This window comes from Ambystoma mexicanum, chromosome 8 (genome assembly GCF_040938575.1).
Source record: "Ambystoma mexicanum isolate Mex_15411 chromosome 8, UKY_AmexF1_1, whole genome shotgun sequence".
Taxonomy (NCBI): domain Eukaryota; kingdom Metazoa; phylum Chordata; class Amphibia; order Caudata; family Ambystomatidae; genus Ambystoma; species Ambystoma mexicanum.
In genome coordinates, this window is record NC_090929.1 from 1619175678 (window position 1) to 1619201424 (window position 25747).

Consider the following 25747-nt stretch of genomic DNA (forward strand, 5'->3'; position numbering starts at 1 on the left):
CAGCATCACCGGGCTCCAGGAGTTGGCAGAGGAGACACAGACTTTGGGGTGGCCTCCATAGAGGTAGGATGAGTGGAAGATGAGGTAGGGCTATCAGAGGATTCCCACTAGGGAAGTCACCAAAGGAGGACATGCTGGTGGTTCTGGCAGAGGACACAAGCATGTTTACAATGAGGTGGCTCCTGTCTGGGTGGTGGCCATTGCAGTGGAGGATGTGGTCTTCAGTAAGCAGGTGAGGGTGCAGAGGAGAGGGAGATTCTTGAGCAATGTCATGTCAGTGAGGGGCCTTCAGGAGGATGCCAGCCCTTGTTGGCACCAGCGCAGGCGGTGGACCATCCTGTTGGGGAGTACATCCAATGGCCCCATCATGCATGAAAATAAAAACTTCGAAAGGCACTATGAAAAGGCACACAGCATAGAGACAGAAGCCCCACTCATATAGAAGTCCCTCTGTAGGCCGTACAATGTACTATTATCCATGCTTTAGTAAGCCATGTCCCTGAGAGGCAATTAAGCCATAAAGCACAGACCTTACCCTTGAATATAATCACATATCCTTAACAAGTATAGCACCACTCAACAGTATCCAGGGAAAACTTAGGGGCACTCATAATGCCAGCACATGACAGTGACCCTTTACACTAATTGAATGAATAACACATGAAGGCATCAAGACCCAATTATGCCATTAATTGACTTGTTTAAATTTTTGTATCATGATAAATAAAATAATTTGATACTTTTGTAAATAATAGTGTTTTGCTCTCTGGACATCTCTTCAGTTTCTCGTTTTACGATAATACTCTGGTCCAGAGGATAGAGTTTTCCTGCATCTTTCCGCTTTTGCTCAAGACCCAGTTAGCCATCTGCGAAGCATGAACACCCTCCCCCCCTCAGCAGATGGTATTTGCCAGGCCCTTGCAAAGAGGCACACACATACCAAGCTGCAACTTCCCACAGTAAGGCTGAATGCCGTACAATGATTAGTTAAGGCAAGGGGGGCAAACACATTCACAGGCCTGAATTGCGGTAGAGAGGACATGGAAAAGCAACAAAGATATATCAGACCCCAGTGCTAAAGAACAAACACTGTACATGGATTGGTCAAAAGACATCAGCTCAGTCGAATACCCAAGCCTGTGCTCATAGGATATATGGATATATAACAACGTATGTTCCTAGTCAATGCATCAACACGTATCATAATCAAGGTCACAAGCTGGAAGGAATCAGAAAATGAGCAGCAAAGAATATGCCCGTCGAGACAGAATGATCAACGAGCAACACTGCCCTCTGTAAGAAAAATCACACTGAAAGAGGTCTAATTGCTCAGGCAGAAACCAGACTACATGCCCGTACACATAGAATAGATCTAGAATTGATATTCATGATTTTAACAGAAACCCATGAATAACCCACACAGTACATACATAAGATTAGTAAGGAGTACGTTTATAATAGTGAAAGCTGCATACATATATACATATTCATGTAATTATAAGAGAATTAAGTTTGAAAACCTCTAAGCCCCCAGCTTGTAAGGTCAGAGGCAGGAAAAATGAAATCATGAGGAAGGAAGCGGAAGCATGTAATGTTTCCAAGGAGGAGATGCAAAGTTGAACTGGCAATGAACAATTCATAATGATGGAAGCGGTAAGACGGTGCCAACCAATGAGGTCTTTGGGAAGGGGATGCAAAAGTTACAATTTTGTTGTCACACTGTCACATCTCACACAAAGATTGGTTGAAACTTACTCAGTGACTCACTGGACACATACCCCTCCTGGAACAGCCAATCAAATATCAAGTCTAGCTGATACAAAATAGAAAGAGTATCATCCAATCAGCACCATGGAAAGGAGATGATGTCAAAGCTAATTAATAATAAACTGATATCTTGCGACAGGACACGAGCGTAGAATAAGCCAATAGGACTAGGTTGTTTATAGATTCACCTATAGTGCAGATGACGATGTCCAATCAGAGGCCGGAAAAGTGAGACTAATCTGTAACATTTGTTTTCCTCTGCTATTTGCTATAGAAACAGCCATCTTGTGTCACCATTTTGAATGTCTTTTTGATCATTACCCAGCCTAGGCTATGTTGTAATAAACGTTTGTTTTTTCACATGTCATGCATTATTTTTTGGCCCTTTGGATTGATTGTATAATATTGAACGTTGAACTTGCCTTACAATCGTGAGAGGGAGGAGGTAGAGGACGAAAACCCGCATTCACTGTGATGAAAGTGCACTGCCTTCTCAGCTGGAGAAGAAACAGCGGGAAGCGATGCATGTTTGGAGCAAGGTCAAAGTGTGGGTGGCACAGCGCATACATGAGGGTAGCCAGGTCAAAGTGTGGCTGGCACAGCGCATGTATGGGGCTGAATTTCAAAACGTATTAGTCTGTACCTATGAAAGCTCCAATCTCTTCACTTTTGTTACAGAAGCTGCATTATTCTGCAGGAAGTTGGCAGTGCTGTGGTCTAATATCACAATAGTCACTCTGGGTAGTAACTTGCACTACCTATGTTTGCATACATGTCAATGTCTGTTCTCCTGTCTTGCTGTCTACCCCTCTCTCGGTAGCTTCATGTATCACTGTCTGTCTTGGAGTGTACCTTCAGCCTCCGTATCTTTGTGACTGGGTGTTGAAATAATCCATCAGAAATCTAAATCCAAAAGATATGCCGCAGGGGGTAAAAGCGGAATCAAGCACCACAGGTATGTATATAAACATTTAATAGTAAGGCAGTCAGCGACAACATTGGGGTCCCAGAAAATGCTACTTCAGCCCAAAAGAAAGCCCCTGCTGGGGCCACTAATGCAGACACAATTTAAAGACTCAACTCTCTTCAAAGAAACGTTATTTTTTTATCACAAGAAAAATGATGGTGGCAAAAAACAATATGTATAAATAAATATACACTTTTCACATGTAGTTAAACAGATTCACAATAAAGCCAACTGAAGGATAATGACGGACACAGACATCTGTACATAGTCCCCTTGCGTTTCAGGCACATAAACGGCCCTTCATCACGAGGAAAGTTCAAGAAAATCATAAAAAGCAATACAAAATAAAAGATTTGCAGCCGGGGAAGAGCGCTCAACCAATCAGGTGGCTGAACCAGCGGGTGAGAATATACAATCCCCTCTTGCTGTCCCAGCCACCCGAGGCCCTTCACTCGGTGATGCTTTTTTCTTGTTTCTTTTTTTAAAATCATTGCGGGGAGGCTACAGGTAGACTCTCCCTGTTGTCTCCTCCCCACCCCCTCCACTTACTAGCAGGACCGGAGCATTGCACTCTGGTCCCGGAGCTCATCCTGTCTGGCTGCCACCATAGACATGGAAAAGGGACATTCTCCCTTTTCCATATGGAGGCGGCATCTTTTTTTGTTCCTATTTCATTTTTCATCGGGAGATCGGCAACTCCTCAGAGATGCCAATATCTTACAGGAAAAGAACATGTCCTTTTAAATCAGAACATTCAGTTCACTGAGACAAACAAGTAAGTTAAATAATGTACACTTGACAAAGAGAAGAGAGAGTGAGGAATTGATATGGGGGCTTGAGAGGGCCCTGCACTGCATAATACCTGGTGCAGATGGAACTCACTCAAGCAAGGATGCCCGCAAGTTTTAAACTCGCCCGATACTGCAAGCTGGGATGCCAGAGTCATGGCACAACCCCAGCATCAGAAACCAGCAGGGTAGGAGCCTGGAGCAAGACTGGGATGCCAGAGTCACGGCACAACACCAACACAAGAAATCAGCCAGGCAGGAGCCTGGAGCAAGATACTGGGATGCCAGAGTCACGGCACAACACCAACACGGGAAACCAGCAGGGCAGGAGCCTGGAGCAAGATACTGGGATGCCAGAGTCACGGCACAACACCAACACGAAAAACCAGCAGGGCAGGAGCCTGGAGCAAGATACTGGGACACCAGAGTCATGGTGCAACCCTAGCATGATAGAACAACCAGGCAGGAGCCCAGAGGAAGGTGGTGGCGAGACCACGGAGGGCCCATAGTGGACTGCCACTCCGAGAACGATCGCTGATACCATCACTCATAGAGAACTGCACGGTGTGTGGCCCCTCATAGGAAGAACGGGTCACAATAGCGAGAAGAGAGACGACAAGGGGAAACACGCCAATGAAGGCAAGGTGGCCATGCTCCAACACCTAAGAGAAGGTTTCCAATTAACAAGGCCCCAATCATCATAGAAGGTACCGGGGAAAACGTAAGTAACGGCAGGCCAAAAAGGGATCATTATATTGTGCAAACAACTTCTCTTAGTAGAAGTCATTAAATTAATGTATCTTTGAAGCAGATGAACTTAAATGGTTGCAATACCAGAAACAATATTGAGAGAATAGAATAAAAGATAACAATACACTGGGAGAGGGTGGAAGTAATTAGAGGTCTTGTGCAAGAGGAAAAGACCATCTAAAGAGTATCCTGAATTAGAGTTCAGAGGATCTCGACAGTTGGAGGAAATAAAGAATCAAGTAGGAAAAAGCAAGCAGAGTTCTAATTTACCCGGAAAGAAAGACTATCTGAATAGTATCTTCCCAAGATATTTAGCTTGTAAAAGATACCCAAAAGGGAATGCCAAGGAGAAGGAAAAAGTCCAGAATGCAACTGAAGAATTACAGAGACTGATGCAAGAAATCACGAGAGACTCTTTGAATATTTCAAACTGATAAATAAGCTTACAGATTGGTACTAGAGTACCCTCAGGAGAAGGGAGTCATTATCCGAATGTAGGTTAGTTTTCATAGTGGTAGGATAAGTTAGGATAGTTTTGGGACTGTGGACTATTTCCTTTGGATATTCACGACTGACGGACATGCACCACAGTCAGAAATATAGGCAGGGACCAGCCACTGAGACAGGGAAAGTTGGTCCTTATCCTTTCTTTTAATAAAACTTGTGAACCATCTCAAAGTGTCTGCGTCCTTCTTCTGACTCGGCACAGTCCTGACAATGTCAGCCTTCAAGGTCCTGACAATACCCACCTTGAGGGTCCTGGCAATATCCACGTCAAAGGTCCTGACAGTGTACACCTTTAAGGTCATTTCAGTAGCTGCCTTTACCAACATGTCTCTCAGATTGCTCCTGGTGGTTTGGGAAACAGTATACTCAATGAGGTTTCACACTGTGAAATGGCCCAATTTCTAATAAATAAATAAATAATACTCTTGATTCTCTTACTCTGGTTAGAATATTGCAGGATATGCACCAACGCGATATCCGTTTTACACTGCTTGGGATTCATCTTCATGGTGAATAAGGTACATTTTACTTATACATTTTTCAATTTGCCCTTGTTATTACCTCATCTTAAATGTTTGTTTTCATTACTCCCATTTCATCCTGCAGGCAGTCAACATTAGATACTATTTTCTTTAACCTCAAGAATGGACCATAAGGAAGATTCTCAATAACATGTGGCAGGTAAAAACTTGCTGCATGAAGCACATTGTTATACTCAGTGGGTTTCTATAAACAGATGAGACTAAAACATTATTCATCCATTTCTATCCCACATCCAAAAAAATGATCTAATCCTGATAGACCTCCAATGAGGACTGAATTCAGGTCATCACAAATTCTTCTATGCTTCCAGCCCACTCGCCAAATGTATCATCAATATAGCAGTGCTGGATCCTAAGCTTATTAAGCCAAATTACATTATGTTAGAAAAATCTTGACTCAAACATAAAGATAAATAGGTTGGCGTATTATGGAGCCATATTGGCCCCCATTGATGTACCCGATGTCTGGAGGAAAAATGTGTACTTGAAGCAAATTTTATATTTTGAACAGATAATTTCTATAGTAGCCAAGAGAAAGTGTAAGCCATACAGCATCAATGTATAAAGAAGCAAAAGTGTCATGAGAGGGAGAAATATCTCCATAAAGTGCACTTTAACCATTGCCAATCTTTCACAAATGTGTGCAGCATTGAAAACGAAGACACATCTATAAAACCGTTTTAAGAATGACGAATGCCAACCCATGGCAATACCATGGCATGACAAATGATGCATAGCTGTGTGGCACTCTAAAAGCTCAGAATGATCCAGGTTTCCGTTATACAGGTAAAAAAAAACAGTGACATATGTAACAAAGCATTGATGTTCTTAGAAGCCACTTCTAACCGCTTACCTCTAAGACTTTCCCAGTTATGAACTGGTGGCAGGCTTCACACTTCACTCCAAAGAGGACCTGGTAGTCTTTTTCACAGTAGGGAGCGCCATCCCTGCAGGAAAGCAGAGCAAGAGGGTGGCTGAGTATGAAATAGTGTAACACAGAGGTGAGCACATCATAGCATAGCACAGACTAGCCTAGCATAGCCAGGCACTGTATCATATGGCATACTTTCACATAATCTGTGCCTGTAACAATACATTCATAGTAACATTACAGTATTGGGACTGATTAACAGTGCAATGTTTAAGAGTGCCTTTTGCCAAAATAATTTCTGAATTCACACATGATTAAGTTATGTGTGATATAGGACTTGAATCCCAGGAACATACAAATATGTGTATATGTACATATGTACCTATAAATGCATACACTAAATGCATGTACCCTACACTCAGATCTGTATGCATGGGGATTTCCAGGGGAGGATCGGGGGGGCACATTATAAATGGTGGGGAGCTCACACACATCCATAACAACATTGGATAGTCACAAACCTATTTTGATGCATTGTCCACACTTTTTAGAACCTAAGTAAGAGAAAGCGTGTGAAAGTGAAAACAGTGGGATCAAAATATTTTTTGCCATCGCTGCTGTAAGGAACTCATGGTGGCAACAGTAAAGACCGATACAAGTGATCACAGATCAAGGGTGTTTGTTAAACTTCATATTGGGTGAGAAAAATGCCTAATCTACACCTAAATCTAAAATGTAAGCAAGCTACAACCATCAAATAATAATAAGCCAGTCCTAGTGGCATCTTGTCAAATAAAAAAGGCCTATACTAAAATAATATATTGCCAATCCTTACAACTAAGTTACAAAATAGTGTGGGAGAAAAGAAAAAAGTTTTCACAAAATGTTAAGTCAGGATGGTATGGCTGGGATCTCCCTTCCACATGTTTTAATCACCGGACAAGGCGGGACTGAGCAGAGCACACTCCTGGGCCTCTCCAGCATGAGGTTCACCATTCCATTCAACAATACCAGAACCTTCAGGGGCCAAGTCTCTTTTCTACAAAGTCTCTTACCTTAGAAGGTCTGCTGGACTAAAAACAACAAACAAACAAAAGTTAATTTGTTGATTTTGCACATTGGGTGATTGCGCTTTGCCCCTTCGATCTCCCTCCAGCGGCCTCTGATCCTTCTTGCAATGTGGGCCTCCCCCTGTCGAGTACACTACGGCCTTTCACTCTGAATATCAACACAATGTTCTCGGGTGTATCATGCCTCACCCCGATTCGCAGGCATCCCTCAACCGGGTTCAGATTTGCCAATTTCACAGTTCACTTTGCTTAATCACAATGCAGGGTTTGCTTCTCTTAGCTTTTCCCTTGGCATCCTACCATCTTTAACACAGTTCATGATTTGCTTCATCTCATCAGAAAGTGTGGATTCCCTTCCCCTAGCTTTCTCTTGACAATGGGTCAGAGACTTTCGATTGTACAAAGGATTTGACATGACCCCTGTAGGACCACTCTGACACCTCATGCCGCCCTTTCCTAGGGCTTTCTGGTACTTGTAGTTTCAACCCAAAACAAGGGGGGCCAGCCAGAGTCCTTCAAATGAGCACTCCTTCGGCACATGACCACTCTGCAGCTGGCCCTTTTCTGGGCTTTCCCAAAAGTTCAAATACACACAGGTTCTTTGTTGATAAGTTCCTTGCGTTCATATAATGTTGCCGATTGCAACCTTGGGTTCAACACAGTTCCGTTTGCTATCAGCTTTCTCCAACTCACCGGCTGTGCTGAACCTGTTGGCTTGTCTTGCTTCTGGAGTCAAGGACTGTACCATGGTAGTCAGTGTGCCTCCCCACCTGTGCTATCAATGCAGGATGCCCCTGTGCACCGTTGACATCTGTTACTTCACACGTTAGCTCTAAATCCCGGTCTTATGTTTCCATTTTCGGAGGCCCGTGGGTCTGGGTTGAAAAGGGCGAGGGCACTTCCCTCCTTGTCCTTCTTTCAGCTTTCGCCGCCTTTCTTCTCCATTTGAACTGCCATCCTGGAATAGCTGTTTCCTTGTGCGGTTGGCCTTGCTCGTCGTGCGCTCTCGTGCTCTGCCTTTTATCCCTTTGGGGAACGAAAAGGTCAGTCAGGTGTGTGTAATTATTGGTAATTGCCTGACTCTGCATGGCCCTTGGGTTGGGACATGCCAGGTAAACAGTTTTGGTGTTAGTCCATTGTTTTTCAGAGTGTAAGAAAGTGTTCCTGTTGGAAAAGGAGGGGGGTAGAGTTTCTAGATATCCTACAGGGTAGGATGGGGAAAAGATGTCATAAAGAAGGGAGTGATTGGTCAACTCAGAAAGGTGGGATTTATAGGGTTTGGGAAATGAATAGGGGGGTTTGTTGAAACAGTAGTGTTCTTCTCAAAGTATACTGGGAGTTTGGGAAAGAATAATCAGACGGACCTGGAGAGAAATGACTGGGGGTATTCAGGCAGGAAACTGGAAAACAGGGATTCTGGGAGATGTGGTTTTTGAGTGCAACAGGGTGTTGGCTCCTCGGGATTTAAGAGATATGGACAAGGGAGATTCCTCGGGTGGAAGGGAGGTAGATGTGATACAGTCTACAAAAGCCTCAGAGACCTCGTCCTCCTCGCCTTCTTCCACATTATAATACCGCGTCTCACCTGGGGCATTCACGTTAGCATAAACACGGGCTCCCCTACCCAGGTGATCCTCCCTTGCTCGTCCGCCCCCAGGGTTGGCATCTGAGGGTGCCAGCCCTTGCCATGCCACCTGATTAAGGGATTCTCGAGGTCTACTTGGGAGAATACGCTCAGGTTTCTCACATAACCCATGCATTCTGTACCTGTTTGGTGAACCAGGGACAAACAGGCAACCTTATTCAAGAGCAAGTTTTTTAGTGAACTCCTGCCATTTGTAATGTACAGCTATTTTGCACAGCATAACGTCTGCTATTTTGGTGGCCTCTTGATGTATAGGGTAGAAAAGAAAGAGGGGTTGAACAGGTTAGTCGTGGGAGTGGCAGCTGCAAATCTGAAGCGTTGATGATTGAAGGCCAGAATGATCCTTTTTCTGGGTGCAGCTACGAGTTTCCTGGTGAGGAACGTGCAATGTGTGTGTATGAGCGGTTGAAAGGTAGAAGGATTGCAGTTATGTGTAGTACATTTTGTAAGGCTCTGCTGGTGTTAGTGTGAGGTGGTGAAGGTGAGGTAGTTATTGGGAAAGTGGATCCTGGACTGAGCATATTTTAGACAAAGGGGAACTCAGGTGGCAATGAGGGTGATAGTTTGTGTTAGGTGCAGTTGTCTTTAGCCCAACCTGAGCCAATGATTGTGGAAGGTCTTGAGGTTCCAGCATGCAGTGGTGGCTCCATGGCAGAACCAACCATTTAGTTCTGGCTTCCAGAATGAGCATAGCTTGGCAGCCCGTGTCTGTTCTGGAGTTTGCCTGGATGAGACTGATCTCCAGAGCACATCCTAGTTTTATGGGTGTTTTGGCACAGCAGAGGCCTGTGTTTCAGGAGTAGTCTTGGTGTTCCATGTCCACTGTAGAGGGTGCGTGGGTGAGACTGACCCGAGAGGGTCAAGCCTGAGGTCAGGCTAATAAAAAAAACAAATGGCGCTGATGTATTCACAACAGATGCCGGACCGAATTGCATCGCCTCTCTCATGCACCCCCCAAGGTGCATGAGAGAGGCCGATGTGATTCGGTCCCGCATCTGTTGTGAATACATCAGCGCCATTTGGTTTTTTTGTAGCCTGGTGAAGAGCCAGGTTTGTAGGGATTTCAAGAAGGTCATGTGTACTTCCCAGGTACTTTGTTACCCATCTATGGTGTCCAATAGGTTGATTTTAGGGCTGACAAGGGGAACCCCTCTGAATACTTCCCATTCAAGTATCGGACAATTACCAAATATGAGTTGCTGGATCAAAGTGATCTGTGAGGTGCAAACTGAAGGACCTTCTTCTGAGTCGATTATGGGTCCCTGCCCTGCACAGCACAGTGGGCAATTCACAGGGTTTGCAGATGGATTCTGCAGGTGTCCGGGAGCCCGACAAATCTCCAGAGTGCCTGGGTGACATACTCCCATCTTTCCCATCTCAGGAAGAGTCTTGCTTTTGAGTTTTGTAAGTAGCCTATGCGGCTTAGGTGTGGCTGTTGGCGTGATCAATGTTTTAGAGTACTATGGTGGTGATTGCCAGGGTTTACACATGAAAAAGTTACACATATGTTGCACATGGATCTTTGTGAATGCCATTTCCTGTCACAATTTACAAACATTTTAAGGTGTTATTTATGCCAGGTGTAAATTAGAATTGAAATCCTTTAACTTTGGATTCTGCCCCCTTGCCCTCACCACTTAAGAATGTTGTTTGTCTACACTTAAGCAAAAATGGGAAGTTGATGTGGGAACTATTGACCTGGAGGATTGGATTCTGGCACTGATGCATTCCAGGGAAATAGCGATTGATTCTAGAATCCGCCTAATACAACTGAAAATACTGCAGAGTGAATTACCCAAGGGTGGCGCTGTATGGCTGTAAGCGTGCCTCCAGCCCAAACTGCTTAAGGTGCCGAGAGAGGGAGGGAACCTTTATACATATCCTATGGGGTTGCCCCAAATCCAAAAGTACTGGCGTAAGTGTTGTGACAAGCCTACAGAAGTACTGGGGAGAGAGATGCCGCTAGAACCAAAATTGCTGTTGTTGGGCATACCTGATGAAAATACTAACGATAATGGGACAAACTGTTTATCTCCACGGCAGCCGGACTGATCTAGCGAAGCATCGCCCAGTTGGGGGGCTCTCCTGAAAACCCTGTGGTAGCCCAATGGGTAGCGGACATCGACATATGAGTTTCATTCGAACGCCGTATTTAAAAAGCGCGTGTACGCCCAGCAAAGGCTATACAAATATGGGACAAATGGGAAGAAAGGGTCTAACAGAACTCTTGTGTCATTGCAAAGGGGCTAAGAACTAACTACTTGGACTGAATTGACAAGGTTTGTTACTTTTCTGCATTTAAGGCTTGCACAGCGAGTCAAATGTGGGCAATTCAGGAAGTGTATGTATGTGAGTATGGTTCATGTATGTTTCTTAAAACAATAAAAAGATGTATGTAAAAAAAAGAAAAACAATGTTTTTGTATCATTAAGTTGCATATGCTGGCAGTGAGATAAACCAGCAGGTTAAATTCCCAGTGCAGATATTTCTGCAGAAAGGCCCTGTGAAGAGCTGCAGTGTGTTACCCTAGTGCATCATGGGAGATAGGCAGTGTAACCTGTGGGTTGCAACTCCCAATCGGAGTTGGACTACTATCCTAGTTTTGAAGTTTATGGCATTGAGGGCCATTGAGTCCAATAATCATTAAATATTGTAAGTTTTTTTGTTTTCCTTTTACCAGCAGGAAATAGGTTTTAAAATGTCCACAATTCACTGCTTCTCCACAAAATGTCCAGTAGATGTCAAATAGCAAATGGAAATTGTAGATGTTTTAATGAATGGATGATTTTCTCCAAAAGGTCTTTTCATAGCGAAAACACAATATGCAACAGGTTGATTGATTTTTGTAAAAAAAATAATCTTTTCTTGTCTGGATAACATTTTTAGATGAAATGGAGTTGCTTCACAATTCCCAATGAAATAAATGACACTCGCCCAGTGGTGGAACTACCAGGAATGTGTTTTCTTTATGTTGCCCCCTTTCCTCTCTCATAGACATTTGCTTTGCTGGTCTCCCCTGCTCAGTGCTCCCACATAACAAGGATGTGACATACTTCTGCACTGAGACCGTAAATGGCTTTAACGTGTTCTATGCCTCTTCCTTTGGTTCTGCTAGTCAAGGAATCCCCAGCTGCTGATTTTCAATTCTGTGTGTGTCTAAGGTGGGGATTTATTATTCGGTCAAATGTGGCCATAACCTTTTTGGGAGTCAAAGGGGAAAACACATTATTTCCTTTTAAAACTATACTCATCTGAGCTCTGGAGTTGAAGATGTATGCACGAGGACATTACAGGGGATGGTCAAGGGGGCTGGAAAGGAGCTTTCATGGAATGGAGGATAAAGGGGCAATCAAGAGAGTGAAAAGGGCCTGATATCTTATTGCAATGCTGGCATGCAGCATCCAAAGGGGAACGGCAAAGGGGTACAAAATAGCATCCAGATACGCAAAAACTGATCATTGTGCTGAATGACAGGGACCCTTGTGATAGATGTCACATGAAGCTAAAAAATCTATATTTCTTAGATTGGCACACTATCAGACTTTATGTTAATACTCGGATACTTGACAGCACGTACAGACCACTACGTCAATCAAATCGGCTTCTATATTTATGTCTGCTGCTCTGCATTTGCTCTTACACTAAACCTTCCCATTCATGTCTCTGCCAGGCTTTTATTTAAACTTTGACATAGGTTTTGGAAACACCATTGCTGCTTGAAAGCTGTTGTAGATGTTTCCCACCAACACTGGGAAAATAGCCTTGTTATGCTTGAGACGTTTCCATGCCCCACCACCAGACCAGCTTCCCGCTTTTCATTACTCCTGTTCTAGAACCACACATCCTCTGGAATATCCTGAGATCATCCAATGTTTTAATACCACACAACTCTTTAAATGAGGCACTACCATGCCTCAATCACATGTCCATTATCTCTTCCGGAATGTTTCGTGCCTCCCTATGTACATTTTTCTCGTGCAGCCTCACTTTGGGAGCTCACCCGGGCACCCTCGCTACACTTTCTTTATCCTTCTTGGGCTGTGGCCTTTACAAAGGGACATAAGCCTCTAACTGAGTCCTCCTCTGTCCTCAATGACCGGTACAGTGTTTTACCCTTTGAATGCACCACTGCATTTGCTTGATTGACAAGCCCCACAATCACTCTCCTCTGTGATCTCTCTCAATCCCCTCCATTGGCCATGTTCTTTTCCCCTGGAATTCCCTATCCTTAACGCATCACTTTGGTCGTGGCTACAGTGACTAGCAATTGCCACAACTCTGACTACTTTTGACGTTTTTTTTAAATCCCTGCTTAGTTTCTCGTATTGCACCAGAGCATTAACTCTGCTGCTGCTCTTAATCCAAATTGGACAAAACTTCCCTTCCAGTCTTGTTTCATTATAGCTGAAAAGGGCAATGAACAGGATGGGCCTGAGTGCCAAGTCCTGCATTTCCCCTGAGAGAATTTCATCCTCCAGGACCCGCTGCCTGCTATCAGACAGCCAGTTCACACGTATGTCAATGAATCTGGGACAAAACTTTTGTGTATTTCTTCATGAGAGCATGTAGTCCTGTATGCACCCTCTTCATGTCCTTGGTGTACTAGCCTTCTAATTGTATCTGTATTATTGTGCTCTGTTCATGTAATGGCTATGTTGTGCAATGCTCTGTTCCTCCACACCTGGGTCCAAGCTACATAAAATCCAGCACATGCATACATCTTCGATATATATATATATATATATATATATATATATATATATATATATATATAAAAAAATGGAAAATCTGTTAGTTTGCTTGTTCCTCATACAATTCCACACCGTTCCACCAATCTGCACCAAATTCTGCACAGTTATCTGTTAGGACCCTGTGGATGTTGTTGGCTACATTATATGTGGACAATCCCCACCCAGTTCCCCTGATTTCAGCCCCTGCACACGTGAGATGGTTGCCTGGAATCAGCGAAACATCAAGGTGGTCGTAGAAGGACCGGACAGAGTTTATTTCAAGCATCTGGGTGTAAGGGACAGAACTTCAAGGACTTTGAAAACCAAGTTTCAAGACCCTAGGACTCACCGTTTATGAGATATTTGCACTGCAATGTACACACCATTAATGTGGTCCTGGACAGACCGGACAAAGCTCATTTTAACTGTCTCGATGCCAGGAACAACCAGTATATGCCCCACGTTTCAAGGCCCTAGGACACCTTGTTTCAGAGATATCTGCAACGTAACAGACTGCACTGAGCCAGAGTGAAGCAACAGGTGGGGTGAGCACACAGAAGGTCCCATTGTGCTGCAGCGCGACAACACTCGCCTCCCCTAAACGTCTGCTCCGTGATTTTGAACAAGTGATGAGAGTGTTATCATGTCTGCCTACAGAACCCGTGCAAAGTGCAGGCCCCTTTTGCTAGTAATTATATGAAGATGAATTGGTCTGCCCACAACTTAGTTTTTCAGAAAACCATCATGAACCGGCACAAGTACATAACTAATTTAAAGGAGATAAGGTTCATACTTGTTTCGGCCATTCTGAATTGCCGACTGGACTTTACTCTTCATTTGGTCAATGGGCTCCACCCTACATGTGTCTCTTCTGTATTTAACAACGACAAAAGGTGAACTGAATTCCAAGGCCACGCCCATTGCTAGCTTCTGATCTCATTCCGCAGCCACATGTTCAAAACAATGTGATTTTTCCATCATTCCTTTCCCACGGACAAAGGAGACACTTTATTTTCCAAGACATGCGGCTCCTCTTTAGTTTTGACTCGTCAGAGGTGCTTGAGTGCCACCAATTGTGAGACAAACCTAATATAGTGTGAGGATTAGGAAAGATGTCGGACATGGATACATGCGAGCATGCTATGGCCATGTTCCCGTTTGCAAACACTCAAGATGCCGAAATGCCATTTCATGCAAGTGGTCTTTGCTGAGGATAGTTCTGCTAACCTGCATTGATCAGATAAAAGGACTGCGCAACTCGGATTGCATCAAGCGACAAGCCGATGCATGAGGCACGAGGATAGCGCACTGATGCCGCATTGAGCTGTGAATGTGCTAAGCGGCGCACTATGACAGCCTCGGAAAGCCTGTCTCTGCTTGAGCTGCACACTCGTGCCGTCAGCATTGCAGAAGTCCTTTAATCACAAGAACATGAATTCGCGGACAGCACCTGCACAGCATTGCTGCCATGATATGACTGCCACACGTGCAGGTGGTGACTGGGCAGACCGGCTGATGCTGCCGTTCCTTCTGGCATTGCAAGCAGCCTCCACAGTCGCATTTTCCATACCTTCCTAACGTGTCTGCCTCCTCAAGGGTTTGCACTTATGCAGTAAAATAGCATATGCTATTCTCCAGTTGCTCTAATTTGCAAGCAGTTAAAAGGGCAGCCTGGTGCATTTTTTTGTGTGATCGCCCTTTGAGCATGAGAGAACAGCAACATATGTATGCAAATATCGTAACTCGCCCAAAACAACTTCTCCAATTTGCTTCTGTGGGGAAATGTTTGACAATTAATCACCCCAGCTCTGTTTTCTTTTCAGATTCCAGCTGTGGCCCTACTGTTACATTGTCTCAATATTAGGCTTCACTCCAGGAAAGCACATCCTTCGACTCTGAAGTGCAGATACAGAGCAAAGAGGACAGGGACGCCATTTCACCAAAATGCTAGGGGTAGCGGAAGTGGCATCACATGACCCTTGACCTCTGATGACATCACAGTAAGTGATGTCATTTGACCCCACCTCAAAGGGACATCACGAGAAGCGATGGAACACAACCGTTTACCCCTTGACAAAACAGGAAGTGGCATCACATAGCATTGTTCCTAAGTACACTATGAAAAATATGGTTACAATGTCACTATAACGTGATATACATTTCATACAAGAATGGATCACCATATGTATCAGCAGAAAAAAAACACGCTATAACTGCAACTTGCAAAAAGAAAAATACATAGTCTGAAATTGATGCTTATTCTACTCAGAATGCCTTTTGTTGGATTTTCTCTGCATTGTGAATTTGAGGTGTTTAAGAACAGACTAAATCAGTGACTCGCCCCCTGAAGTGTGCCTGAAATAAACCTTTAGTGAGTCTAGCAATTATTGTATAGAATTCCAGAAAGACAAATTATTTGTTATTCCTATTCTTTCTTATTTAGGGTCACTGCTCAAATTGTTACTCTTGTGGAAACCCCTGTTTTTTTAAAGAAGCCTGAACAAGAAAGCTAACCACTCTAAAAACAAAAAGGGAGCTTCAATTTGTAAAAAGAAATCATTGCAAAAAAAACGTTTTTGTTTATTTATTTGTTTAGGGTTGCAAGGGAGACCACAGGGGCATCAAGGGAGACCTCAGGGGTCGCAAAGGCGACCCCTGGCGACCCTTAAATTACATCCCTGAAAGAGGACTGTTGTGTTTGCTGAAGTAAATGACACAATTCTTATTGACCTCCCCTCAACCATTTATAATGTTCAGATCATTATTGACTGTGTTGTGCACATTCTGACTTCATAAGCAGACAGGGACTTCATAATGCAATTTCCAGGCCAGTTTTCTATCAACAAGACACTTCTTTTCTGGCAGGACCCTTTTTCACACACCAGACAGAAAGCTAAAACAGGGGAGTATGCTCTCACCTTCGTACAGATAAACCATTTACTCTTACATTACTCCTAATTGCTCATGTTAATCCCCATGGATATCATTTAGGGGTCGCCAGGGGTCGCAGCTGCGACCCCCGAGGTCTCCCTTGCTACCCCTGTGGTCTCCCTTGCTACCCCTAAAAAAAAAGAAAAACTAATTACACTTTTATTTATTTATTTATTTTTTAATGCAAACTCCTTGGCTGTGGCCAGCACCATGTGGGTCTTTGCTTCTGGAGTGCATGGCTTTCTTGTTCAGGCCTCTTAAAAAAACAGGTTTCCACAAGTTTAACACTTTCAGCAGTGACCCTAAATAAGATAGAATAGGAATAACAAATAATTTGTCTTTCTGGAATTCTATACAATAATTAGTAAAATCATTAAAGGTTTATTTCACTTTAGGGGGTGAGTTACTGATTTAGTCTGTTCTTAAACAGCTCAACTCATTTTTTTCATTCTTCTGAAGTCGATAATGAGTACCAACACAGGTGTGGTGATACTGTATGTATATTTGTTCTATATAAAGCGTTTAAGCGTAAGTGCTGTATACACATCATTATCATTTGGTCATGGACGTCTGCTTGCATTCACAGTAATTTGGTAATATGGGCCTATACTCACTGATATTAATGATACATAAGGTGATCCATTCTTGTATGACACGTACATAATGCTACAGTGATATCGTAACCATATATTTCATAGTGTACTTAGGAATAATGCTATGTGATGCAACTTCCTGTTTTGTCCAGGGTGAAAGGTCGTGTTCCATCGCTTCCCGTGATAGCACTTTGGGGTGATGTCAAATAACATGACTTCCTGTGATGTCATCAGAAGTCAAGGGTCATGTGATGTCTCTTCCACTACCCCTGGCATTTTGGTGAAATGATGTCCCTGTTAATCCCACTCCAATTTAAGTAATTTGCAATTAAAATCCTCAATTTATGAAGACAGCGTTGGTATTTAAACTCTACAAAATAAAAACACATTTAATTTACTAACAGAGTTTGTCTATTTACATTACTCACTATTAAAGTAACCTTTATCCTATTCACCAGAACTCCAAAACATGCACTGCTACTACCACTATGTGCTAATAGCCTTATAGACATCAGGGGTGGGGGGGAGCATGCACAGGAGGGGGGCGGTGGAGTAGCTATCCCTTGGGATAATGACGCGGCCCCAAGTTAGGACCCGAGGTGAAAATATTGATAAATTGTAACAAGAAATCCACGGCAGGAATCTGATAAGAAAACGAGCTGGAAAAATTCCCCGTAAAAACTGCCTACCCACAGATCTTGTAAAAAATGCCTATCCACAGAGGTTGTAAAAAATGCCTACCCACAGAGCTTGTAAAAAATGCCTATCCACAGAGCTTGTAAAAAAAGCCTACCCACAGAGCTCGTAAGAAATACTTACCCGCAGAGCTCGTAAAAAATGCCTACACACAGAGCTCATGAGAAATGCCTACCCACAGAGCTCGGAAAAAATTCCTATCCACAGAGCTCGGAAAAAATGCTTAACGGCAGAGCTCGTAAAAAATACCTACCCACAGAGCTCATAAGAAATGCCTACCCACAGAGCTCGTAAAAAATGCCTAAACACAGAGCTTGTAAAAAATGCCTATACACAGAGCTTGTAAAAAATGCCTACCCAGAGAGCTCCTAAAGAAGCCTACCCACAGAGCTCATAAGAAATGCTTACCCACAGAGCTCGTAAAAAATGCCTACCCACACAGCTCATAAGAAATGCCTAGCCACAAAGCTTGGAAAAAATGCCTATCCACAGAGCTCGGAAAAAATGCTTAACAGCAGAGCTCGTAAAAAATGCCTACCCACACAGCTTATAAGAAATGCCTAGCCACAGAGCTCGTAAAAAATGCCTATCCACAGAGCTCGTAAAAAATGCCTAACCACGGAGCTAGTAAAAAATACCTACTCACAGAGCTCATAAGAAATGCCTACCGACAGAGCTCGTAAAAAATGCCTACCCACAGAGCTCGCAAAAAATACCTACCGACAGAGCTCATAAGAAATGCCTACCGACAGAGCTCGTAAAAAATGCCTAGCCACAGAGCTCGTAAAAAATGCCTAACCACAGAGCTCGTAAAAAATCCCTAACCACAGAGCTCATAAGAAATGCCTACCCACAGAGCTCGTAAAAATGCCTACCCACAGAGCTCGTAAAAAATGCCTATCCACAGAGCTTGTAAAAAATGCCTAACCACGGAGCTACTAAAAAATACCTACCCACAGAGCTCACAAGAAATGCCTACCCACAGAGCTCGTAAAAAATGCCTATCCACAGAGCTCATAAAAATGCCTAACCACAGAGCTCGTAAAAAATACCTATCCACAGAGCTCATAAGAAATGCCTACCGACAGAGCTCGTAAAAAATGCCTACCCGCAGAGCTCATAAAAAATACCTACCCACAAAGCTCATAAGAAATGCCTACCCACAGAGCTCGTAAACAATGCCTACCGAAAGAGCTCGTAAAAAATGCCTAGTCACAGAGCTCGTAAAAAATGCCTAACCACAGATCTCATAAAAAATACCTACCCACAAAGCTCATAAGAAATGCCTACCCACAGAGCTCGTAAACAATGCCTAACCACAGAGCTCGTAAAAAATGCCTACCCACAGAGCTTATAAGAAATGCCTACCGACAGAGCTCGTAAAAAATGCCTAACCACAGAGCTCGTAAAAAATCCCTAACCACAGAGCTCATAAGAAATGCCTACCCACAGAGCTCGTAAAAAATGCCTACCCACAGAGCTTATAAGAAATGCCTACCGACAGAGCTCGTAAAAAATGCCTAACCACAGAGCTCGTAAAAAATCCCTAACCACAGAGCTCATAAGAAATGCCTACCCACAGAGCTCGTAAAAAATGCCTACCCACAGAGCTCGTCTTGGATGAAGGATCTTTCTAGAACTTTGTTGCTGTTCTATAAGGTTCAACTGGTGAATACACCAATGTTTAAGCCATGCGTCAGTGTGAGAGCCGCAGCTATGCAAAGCTGACAGGCCTTGTCTAGGAGCCATGCTGATTTGGGCTTTCTCTGCTTCCTTCCTTTCTAATGACCCCAGGGAGGCAGATAAAAAGCAGTATTCCCCTGTCTTGACATCGGGACCGTGGAAACAATTGCCATATTCCACTGCGGTGAAGTCATTGTGAGATAATACCGCATTCTGGAAAAGCAAGTATCTGATAGCGGCTTGATACGGGAACAGCCCGCACCATTTGTTGTTGCTACTTTAAACTAGAACCTTTCTTCCATAATTAAACGTATATTCTCCCCCTTCTGTTGGTACGCCTGCCATTTAACTGTGGGACAATGTCATTGTTTTTCATGATGAATTCACTGTAACATTGCCTTTATCACTCTGTCCATTTCCTCCTCCAGACCCATTTCACTCCTCCTTTCAGTTTCATGAATACCACTCTTAAATCGCCATTAATCACTAATATACTGAAAAGCATTGCAATGACTTATGTGACTGTCTTTGCTGTTGTGTCCCCTCCCTGGGTCTTTAATGCCTTGGCACCATTCCCTGCACGCCTTCGCTTTTGCAAATACACTATCTCCCAGCTAAAGGTGGTCCTTGTATTTTTTCTGAATACATGGATTTGCTCTCACCAATTCTACCACATAATTCAACTATATGATGTATTTATTCTCATGTTTATTTTGTATAAAATCAATTTGAAGCACCAAAAAGGTCTATTTATTTAATTCTCATTATCTAATGTTCTGTTTTATTTGCATCCGGACACTGGGTTGAAGCAAAGGGGCATGTGGCAGTGCGGGTGCCCATACCAGCACACTGACCACCGGTGCTCAACATGTTCCCAACATGGACAACTAAAGCATTTAAGAGGGCGTTCACAGCCACAACCCATCCATTAATGGCATGACTTCTGGAAACTTCCACCAGGAAGCCAGGTGATGCTAAATATGATATTTTCATCTCTGGAAAAGGTTGCCTAACAATAAAGAAAGTGAGTGGATATGGACAGCAAGTGATAGGGTAAGATTGTGGGGACTCCGATGAATCAGTGAGGATTCCTCTCAGAAACCTGGTCTGGGATCCTTTTCATGTTGGTAGGAAAAGGCAGACACTTCCTGATCCCGACCATGGGTGTGGTGTATTGAGACGATCACATGGGGGGACAGTCCAGGAAGACTGGGAAACTCCCCTGTTTAACTTTCCCCGTAATCCCACACTTTTGATGGCTGTTTGCCAAACAGCACAGGTTAAAAGAACTAACTTTGTTGTTAGGGACTACAAGTCCCATAATCCCATTGGTACTGGGATGAGGAAGAGTGCTGAAGAGGTATGTTGTAGCAGTAGTCAGGCAATTAAGCCTAACAGCACATCTTAAGGAACCTGGGAGGCATAAAAGGCCCCCTCGGGTGCAGGCAATGTGAAGGAGCTGGAACTATGAGTGTGTGCTGCAGTAGCAGAAGCAAAAAGAAGGCACGAATCTGGCAAACCAAGCAGAAGTGGGAGAACAAGAGGGACGCCAGAACATAGATACAACAGATTCACCTGCTTGTTCTAAGGGGGTCCTGTCCCCAAACTTTGAAGTGAAGAAGCTGTGCAGCGAAAGGTGTGCAGGAAGGTTGTCTTTCCCCATGTGTGCCTGATTGCTGTGGTTGCTGTACAGGGCATGTGTCGGTGACAGAGGTGAGGAGCTGTTGTCAAGCTGTGGGTCTCAGGAGTGAGAGGGGTTCCTTAAATGAGTGACTGGACCAGAGACACCTTCAACGAGGATCCCCATGAAGCCAGAATCAGTGGGTTGTGGCAGAAGTCGTGGAAGTTGTGCAACCCGCAGAACAAGGATTACAGAAGCTGGTGTTTGAAACCTGACATTCTGATTCCTTGAACGAGCACTGCCGGCAAAAGTATCCAGTTTCCTATTCACTCGCATATAGTCAGAAGCGAGCTGAAGTTGTTAGTTGAAGCTTTAATAAGGGAACAATGGAAAAGTAGCTCTTGCATGTATCAGGTAATTCCTATTTACACGCGTGAAGAGAAAATGTTGCGAAAGACTATTGCCAAATCCTTAAAAGACTGTAAATCTTATGAAGAAGTGTTTGCGTGTCTCTCATTATGAAGAGTAAATATTGTGAAGGCCATTGTTGAGCATTTAACATTGGTAAGACCATTGTAAAACCTTTAACTTTTCAAACCTACATAAAGAAGTGGCTTTGTGTGCCTAATTATGCTTTCCGAAGAAAGACCGAACTCTATCCTGTATTTCACGAGGGCATTCATTTCTTGTAAAATAAGTTAACAGTTAAACAGTGTATCTACAATTGAAGAGAAGAGCAAGCATTGCCCAAGCCAAGAGTCTCCCCATACTAAGACTGAAAGTAGCCTTTTGCAGAGCCGAAAAGCAATCAAACTATTACTGTGAACTCAATAACAGTTCAACCTTGGCTAATGTACTAGTGTGCAGGCATTACTGGAAACCAAGAGAGTGGCACCAAGGCCTCTGGGTAATTACTTGGGCTGGCAGTTGGCAGAGAGGTGAATGCAATGTTGGGGAAGGGAAACTTGCTGCTTGTAAAGATTATTTTGAAGTTGACAAAATCTAAATTGCCCAAGACTTCGAAAGAAGGAGAGAAGTGGGTCATAAAGACACACCTACGTTGTTATTGTGGCAGACTGACAAGAAAGGCAAAGAGCCTGCTCCTTTTGAAGAGAGATATTCAGAGGAAGAGTGCCTTACTTACTTGAAGGTGTTGAAGTACTTTAAAGTGAATCTTGTCAAACCCTGTCTTGAATTACAAATGACTGAAGCTGTGGTAGTAGTCCAAAGTACTGAAGCTGTGGTTCTATATCTGGTTTTCAGTAGATGCACCATTTCAGTAATGAAGATAAAGTGGAGTGCTATGAGGCAAATGAGACTCTTTTCATTGTAAACCTGAGTAGAAGTGAAGTTGTTGTTGTTGAAGTATAAGCAGCAGCACTAAGAAGTCATCCTGACATATATACCTATTGTGAATCCTAATCCTCTAACAAATGACATACTGACTGTTAACCAAGAACTATATTTAACTGACATTGGTAGAAGTTGTATTTCTTGCAAACTGTGGCAAGTCTTCTTGGATTAGTAGAAGTGGTGACAAAGCATTGTGGCTGGGATCACCATTGCTGCTGTTCTGAGGTAGTGGAAAGTCCATATTTTTCCAAGGAGAAAAGATTTGCTATTGTTGGAACATTGCTTAACACAACGTTCCTTTGACATTGAAACATCAAGAACTGATTTGAGAGTGTCCTACCCACCAGGACTTCCTATTTCTTTCTTTGGTTGAACATTGTAGCAGAATCTACTTTGAATCAGAGGAAAGGGAATCCACCAGGGTTACTGAAAGGGTATCAAGAAACTGTGAATGTTGTTGATGTTATTTGAATGACCATATATTTTCTTTGTGCATTTGTTGTTTAGTGTGAGGGCCAGACATCCTGTGTTAGAGTGTTCCCCTTAGCTGTAGTTAGGCAGGGAAAACCCCAGCAGCGGAGTAGGGACAGTGAGGCATTTTTACTTCATTCACACTTTAATAAAAATTGCATGTTTTGAACAATCATCAAACAGTTGTTCACCTGGCATTGCTGACCCCTCAAAGGACTCTGTGGGGTTGGCATCGCTAGGTGGCATCTGAACAGTAGGAATAATAGAGGCACCGGCAAAGTTCCAATGGTGGGTGAGCACTTGACAACAGTGCACCGACATCCTATCATGCCTTGACCTATCAGCTGCCGACAATATAGTCAACCATTAGGCACTAATACAAAGATTAAAAGTTCAGATGGCAAAAAACAGAAAGTGCCTTAAAGTGCACCACCATCTCCCTTGACAATTGCACGGTGAAGGTTAAAATAGGAGATTTCAACTCAACAATTTGCTGTTAAAATTAATATACCTCTGGGCTCTAACATAAGCCATGGCTATTCAATGTTCATATTAATCCCTTAGCAGACATTGTCAAATTCCTCAAAATCTTTCCAAGTATATGCAGATGATTTGTAGGTGTTATTCAACCTGGAACCTGATAACGACCAGTACATAACTGAGCTGAACTCCCCCAGAGAGTCCAATTAATGCTTCTAAAACAGAGAACATCTTCCATAGAATCCCAGCCTGGCAGCAGTACCTTTCAAATGGCCATCCCTCCTGGGTACCGCACTCACCCCATCAGACCAGGTAAAAATCGAGGTGTCATTTTGAAACTAAACTCCCACTACAACCACAATCATCTTGCATGCCCAAAAATTACAGTTCCACCTCAACACTGCAGGGGAGAAGAAAAAAAGAAATGAAGACTGCCATAATCTAAAGTGATGGCTATATTCAGGACTTTTCCTTTTTATCAGCTAACATGAAAAGAGTGCACCTGTGGGATGCAGATAGTCACCTGATCACGTGGGACATAGAAACCTGTGTAATGGTGCTGTTTTTGCCACACAAATCCGGAACATTCTTTGAACTGGCCCAAGAACTGGGTGGTAACCAACCTTATACTCAAACCAAGAAATGCTGAAAACGCTTTTTGAAAAAGAAAACCTTCTGATGTCGTCTAAAAGGATGCCCTTGCTGGACTGGAACAATATACTGAAAGACAAATGACTGGCACTGGTTTATACATTATTTGGGGGGAAATATTGACATGTACAAAAGAAAACTTGGTGCAATTTCCCACATTACGCTGAAAATATTCATAAGTTTCAACAGGGATGAATGTATTCACCTGTAATTTTATAAACCAAAATGTTGGTATGCATTTCAAAAGGAAGCATCACAGTGTACGATATTTTAATTTCGTTAAGTTTTGACCTGGGACTTCAAATGAAGCCTCATATGGTACCAAGCATGTCAGCTTGCAGTGTATTTCATTCAGAATATATGTGAAGCCTTATAAATGCAAGTAGAGGTCTATTGTGATTACAATACGTGTAAAGTATAAGCACACCTTTAAAATGGGGAATACATTACTGTTTAATTCTATTGGAAATTATTGCCATTTGGATATAGTTTTGCCAATATGGGTATTCGAGGGAGCCTGACAAAAAATGAATTCTTCAGTCTAAGCCCAGCATACATGGTTGTACGGGAGCAGTGTTGAAATTCCAGACATTAGCTTGGCCACCATGAGAAAACAAACCTATATAATTGAAGTCACACTCCATATTTCATCAATGTAGCATGATGCTATGGTAATGTATGGAATAAAACATGATTTGAGTTCAGAAATGTCCGATCACACAGCCCCCTCCTTTTCAGGTGTTTGGAAATATAATGAACCATATTATCTAGGAGTTTCTGCGTGTTACGAAAGTCAATGGAAAGAGTTGACTAATGAAAACGCCTAAGGTAATGATGGCATAGTGTGGGAATAATTCCCATTACAAATCTAAAACACACAGGGAATGAGAGAGTGGGAGTTGTAAAAGCTGCCAAGAAAGGGGAAACCCTGTTCCAAATGGATGAGAGCTGAGCTTGGGTAAAATCTGGAGGTACTCCTGATCTTTCACAGGAAACTGAAAGCCTCATTCCTGGCAAAACAATAGGAAACTCTTGGGAATCCATGTAAATATACTACATTTCAAACTTGTACAAATGTCCATGGCTTCTGTAAATATTTTATTTTTATGAAATTATTGTATATTGTATCCTATGTAACTAAGATATTTTCTGTAACAAGCGCCACAATGCCCCCGGGCTGACGTGCGCTCTACAAATCTGAATAAATAAATAAATAAATAAATAAATAAATAAATAAATAAATACTTGGGCCTTAGCCATTTGGAAACTGGCACCTGAGGCAGTCATGCTTTCATGGAAGAGAGAGAACAGAAGGGGCCAGCAGACTGGGAATTTACTCTGAACCTATTAAGGTCTCTGCTGGCCCTGCACCTTAAATAATTATTCAAAAGTGTGTTTGAAAATCCCCCCAAATAATTGCACATATGCCCTCTAGAACAATTTCTTTGCTAACTCGCAGGCGGGGGTGAATTGGGAGGTAACTGCCAGTAGGGGGTGAAGGGGGGTGGGCACGTAGCAAATAACATGCTTGTGCATGTAATGCGGGAACTGCACTTTGCTTTCTCATTGTATTGAACATCAAGCCAGAGTTGGTTTACAAAGGAAAAGATAGCATTTCTGTGCAGATAAAG

General features: G+C 43.0%; 1 protein-coding gene across 21 annotated transcripts in view; it reads right to left on the bottom strand.

Annotated features, from left to right (window-relative positions):
* The window catches only part of ABLIM1 (actin binding LIM protein 1), a 1283500-nt gene that overhangs the window by 433097 nt on the left and 824656 nt on the right, over nucleotides 1–25747 (bottom strand). For all 21 annotated transcript variants that reach the window (XM_069611893.1, XM_069611883.1, XM_069611888.1 and 18 more), the window contains one exon: nucleotides 6175–6268. In XM_069611893.1, the coding sequence (XP_069467994.1) occupies nucleotides 6175–6268 (94 nt within the window). The remainder of the gene's footprint in view (nucleotides 1–6174; nucleotides 6269–25747) is intronic.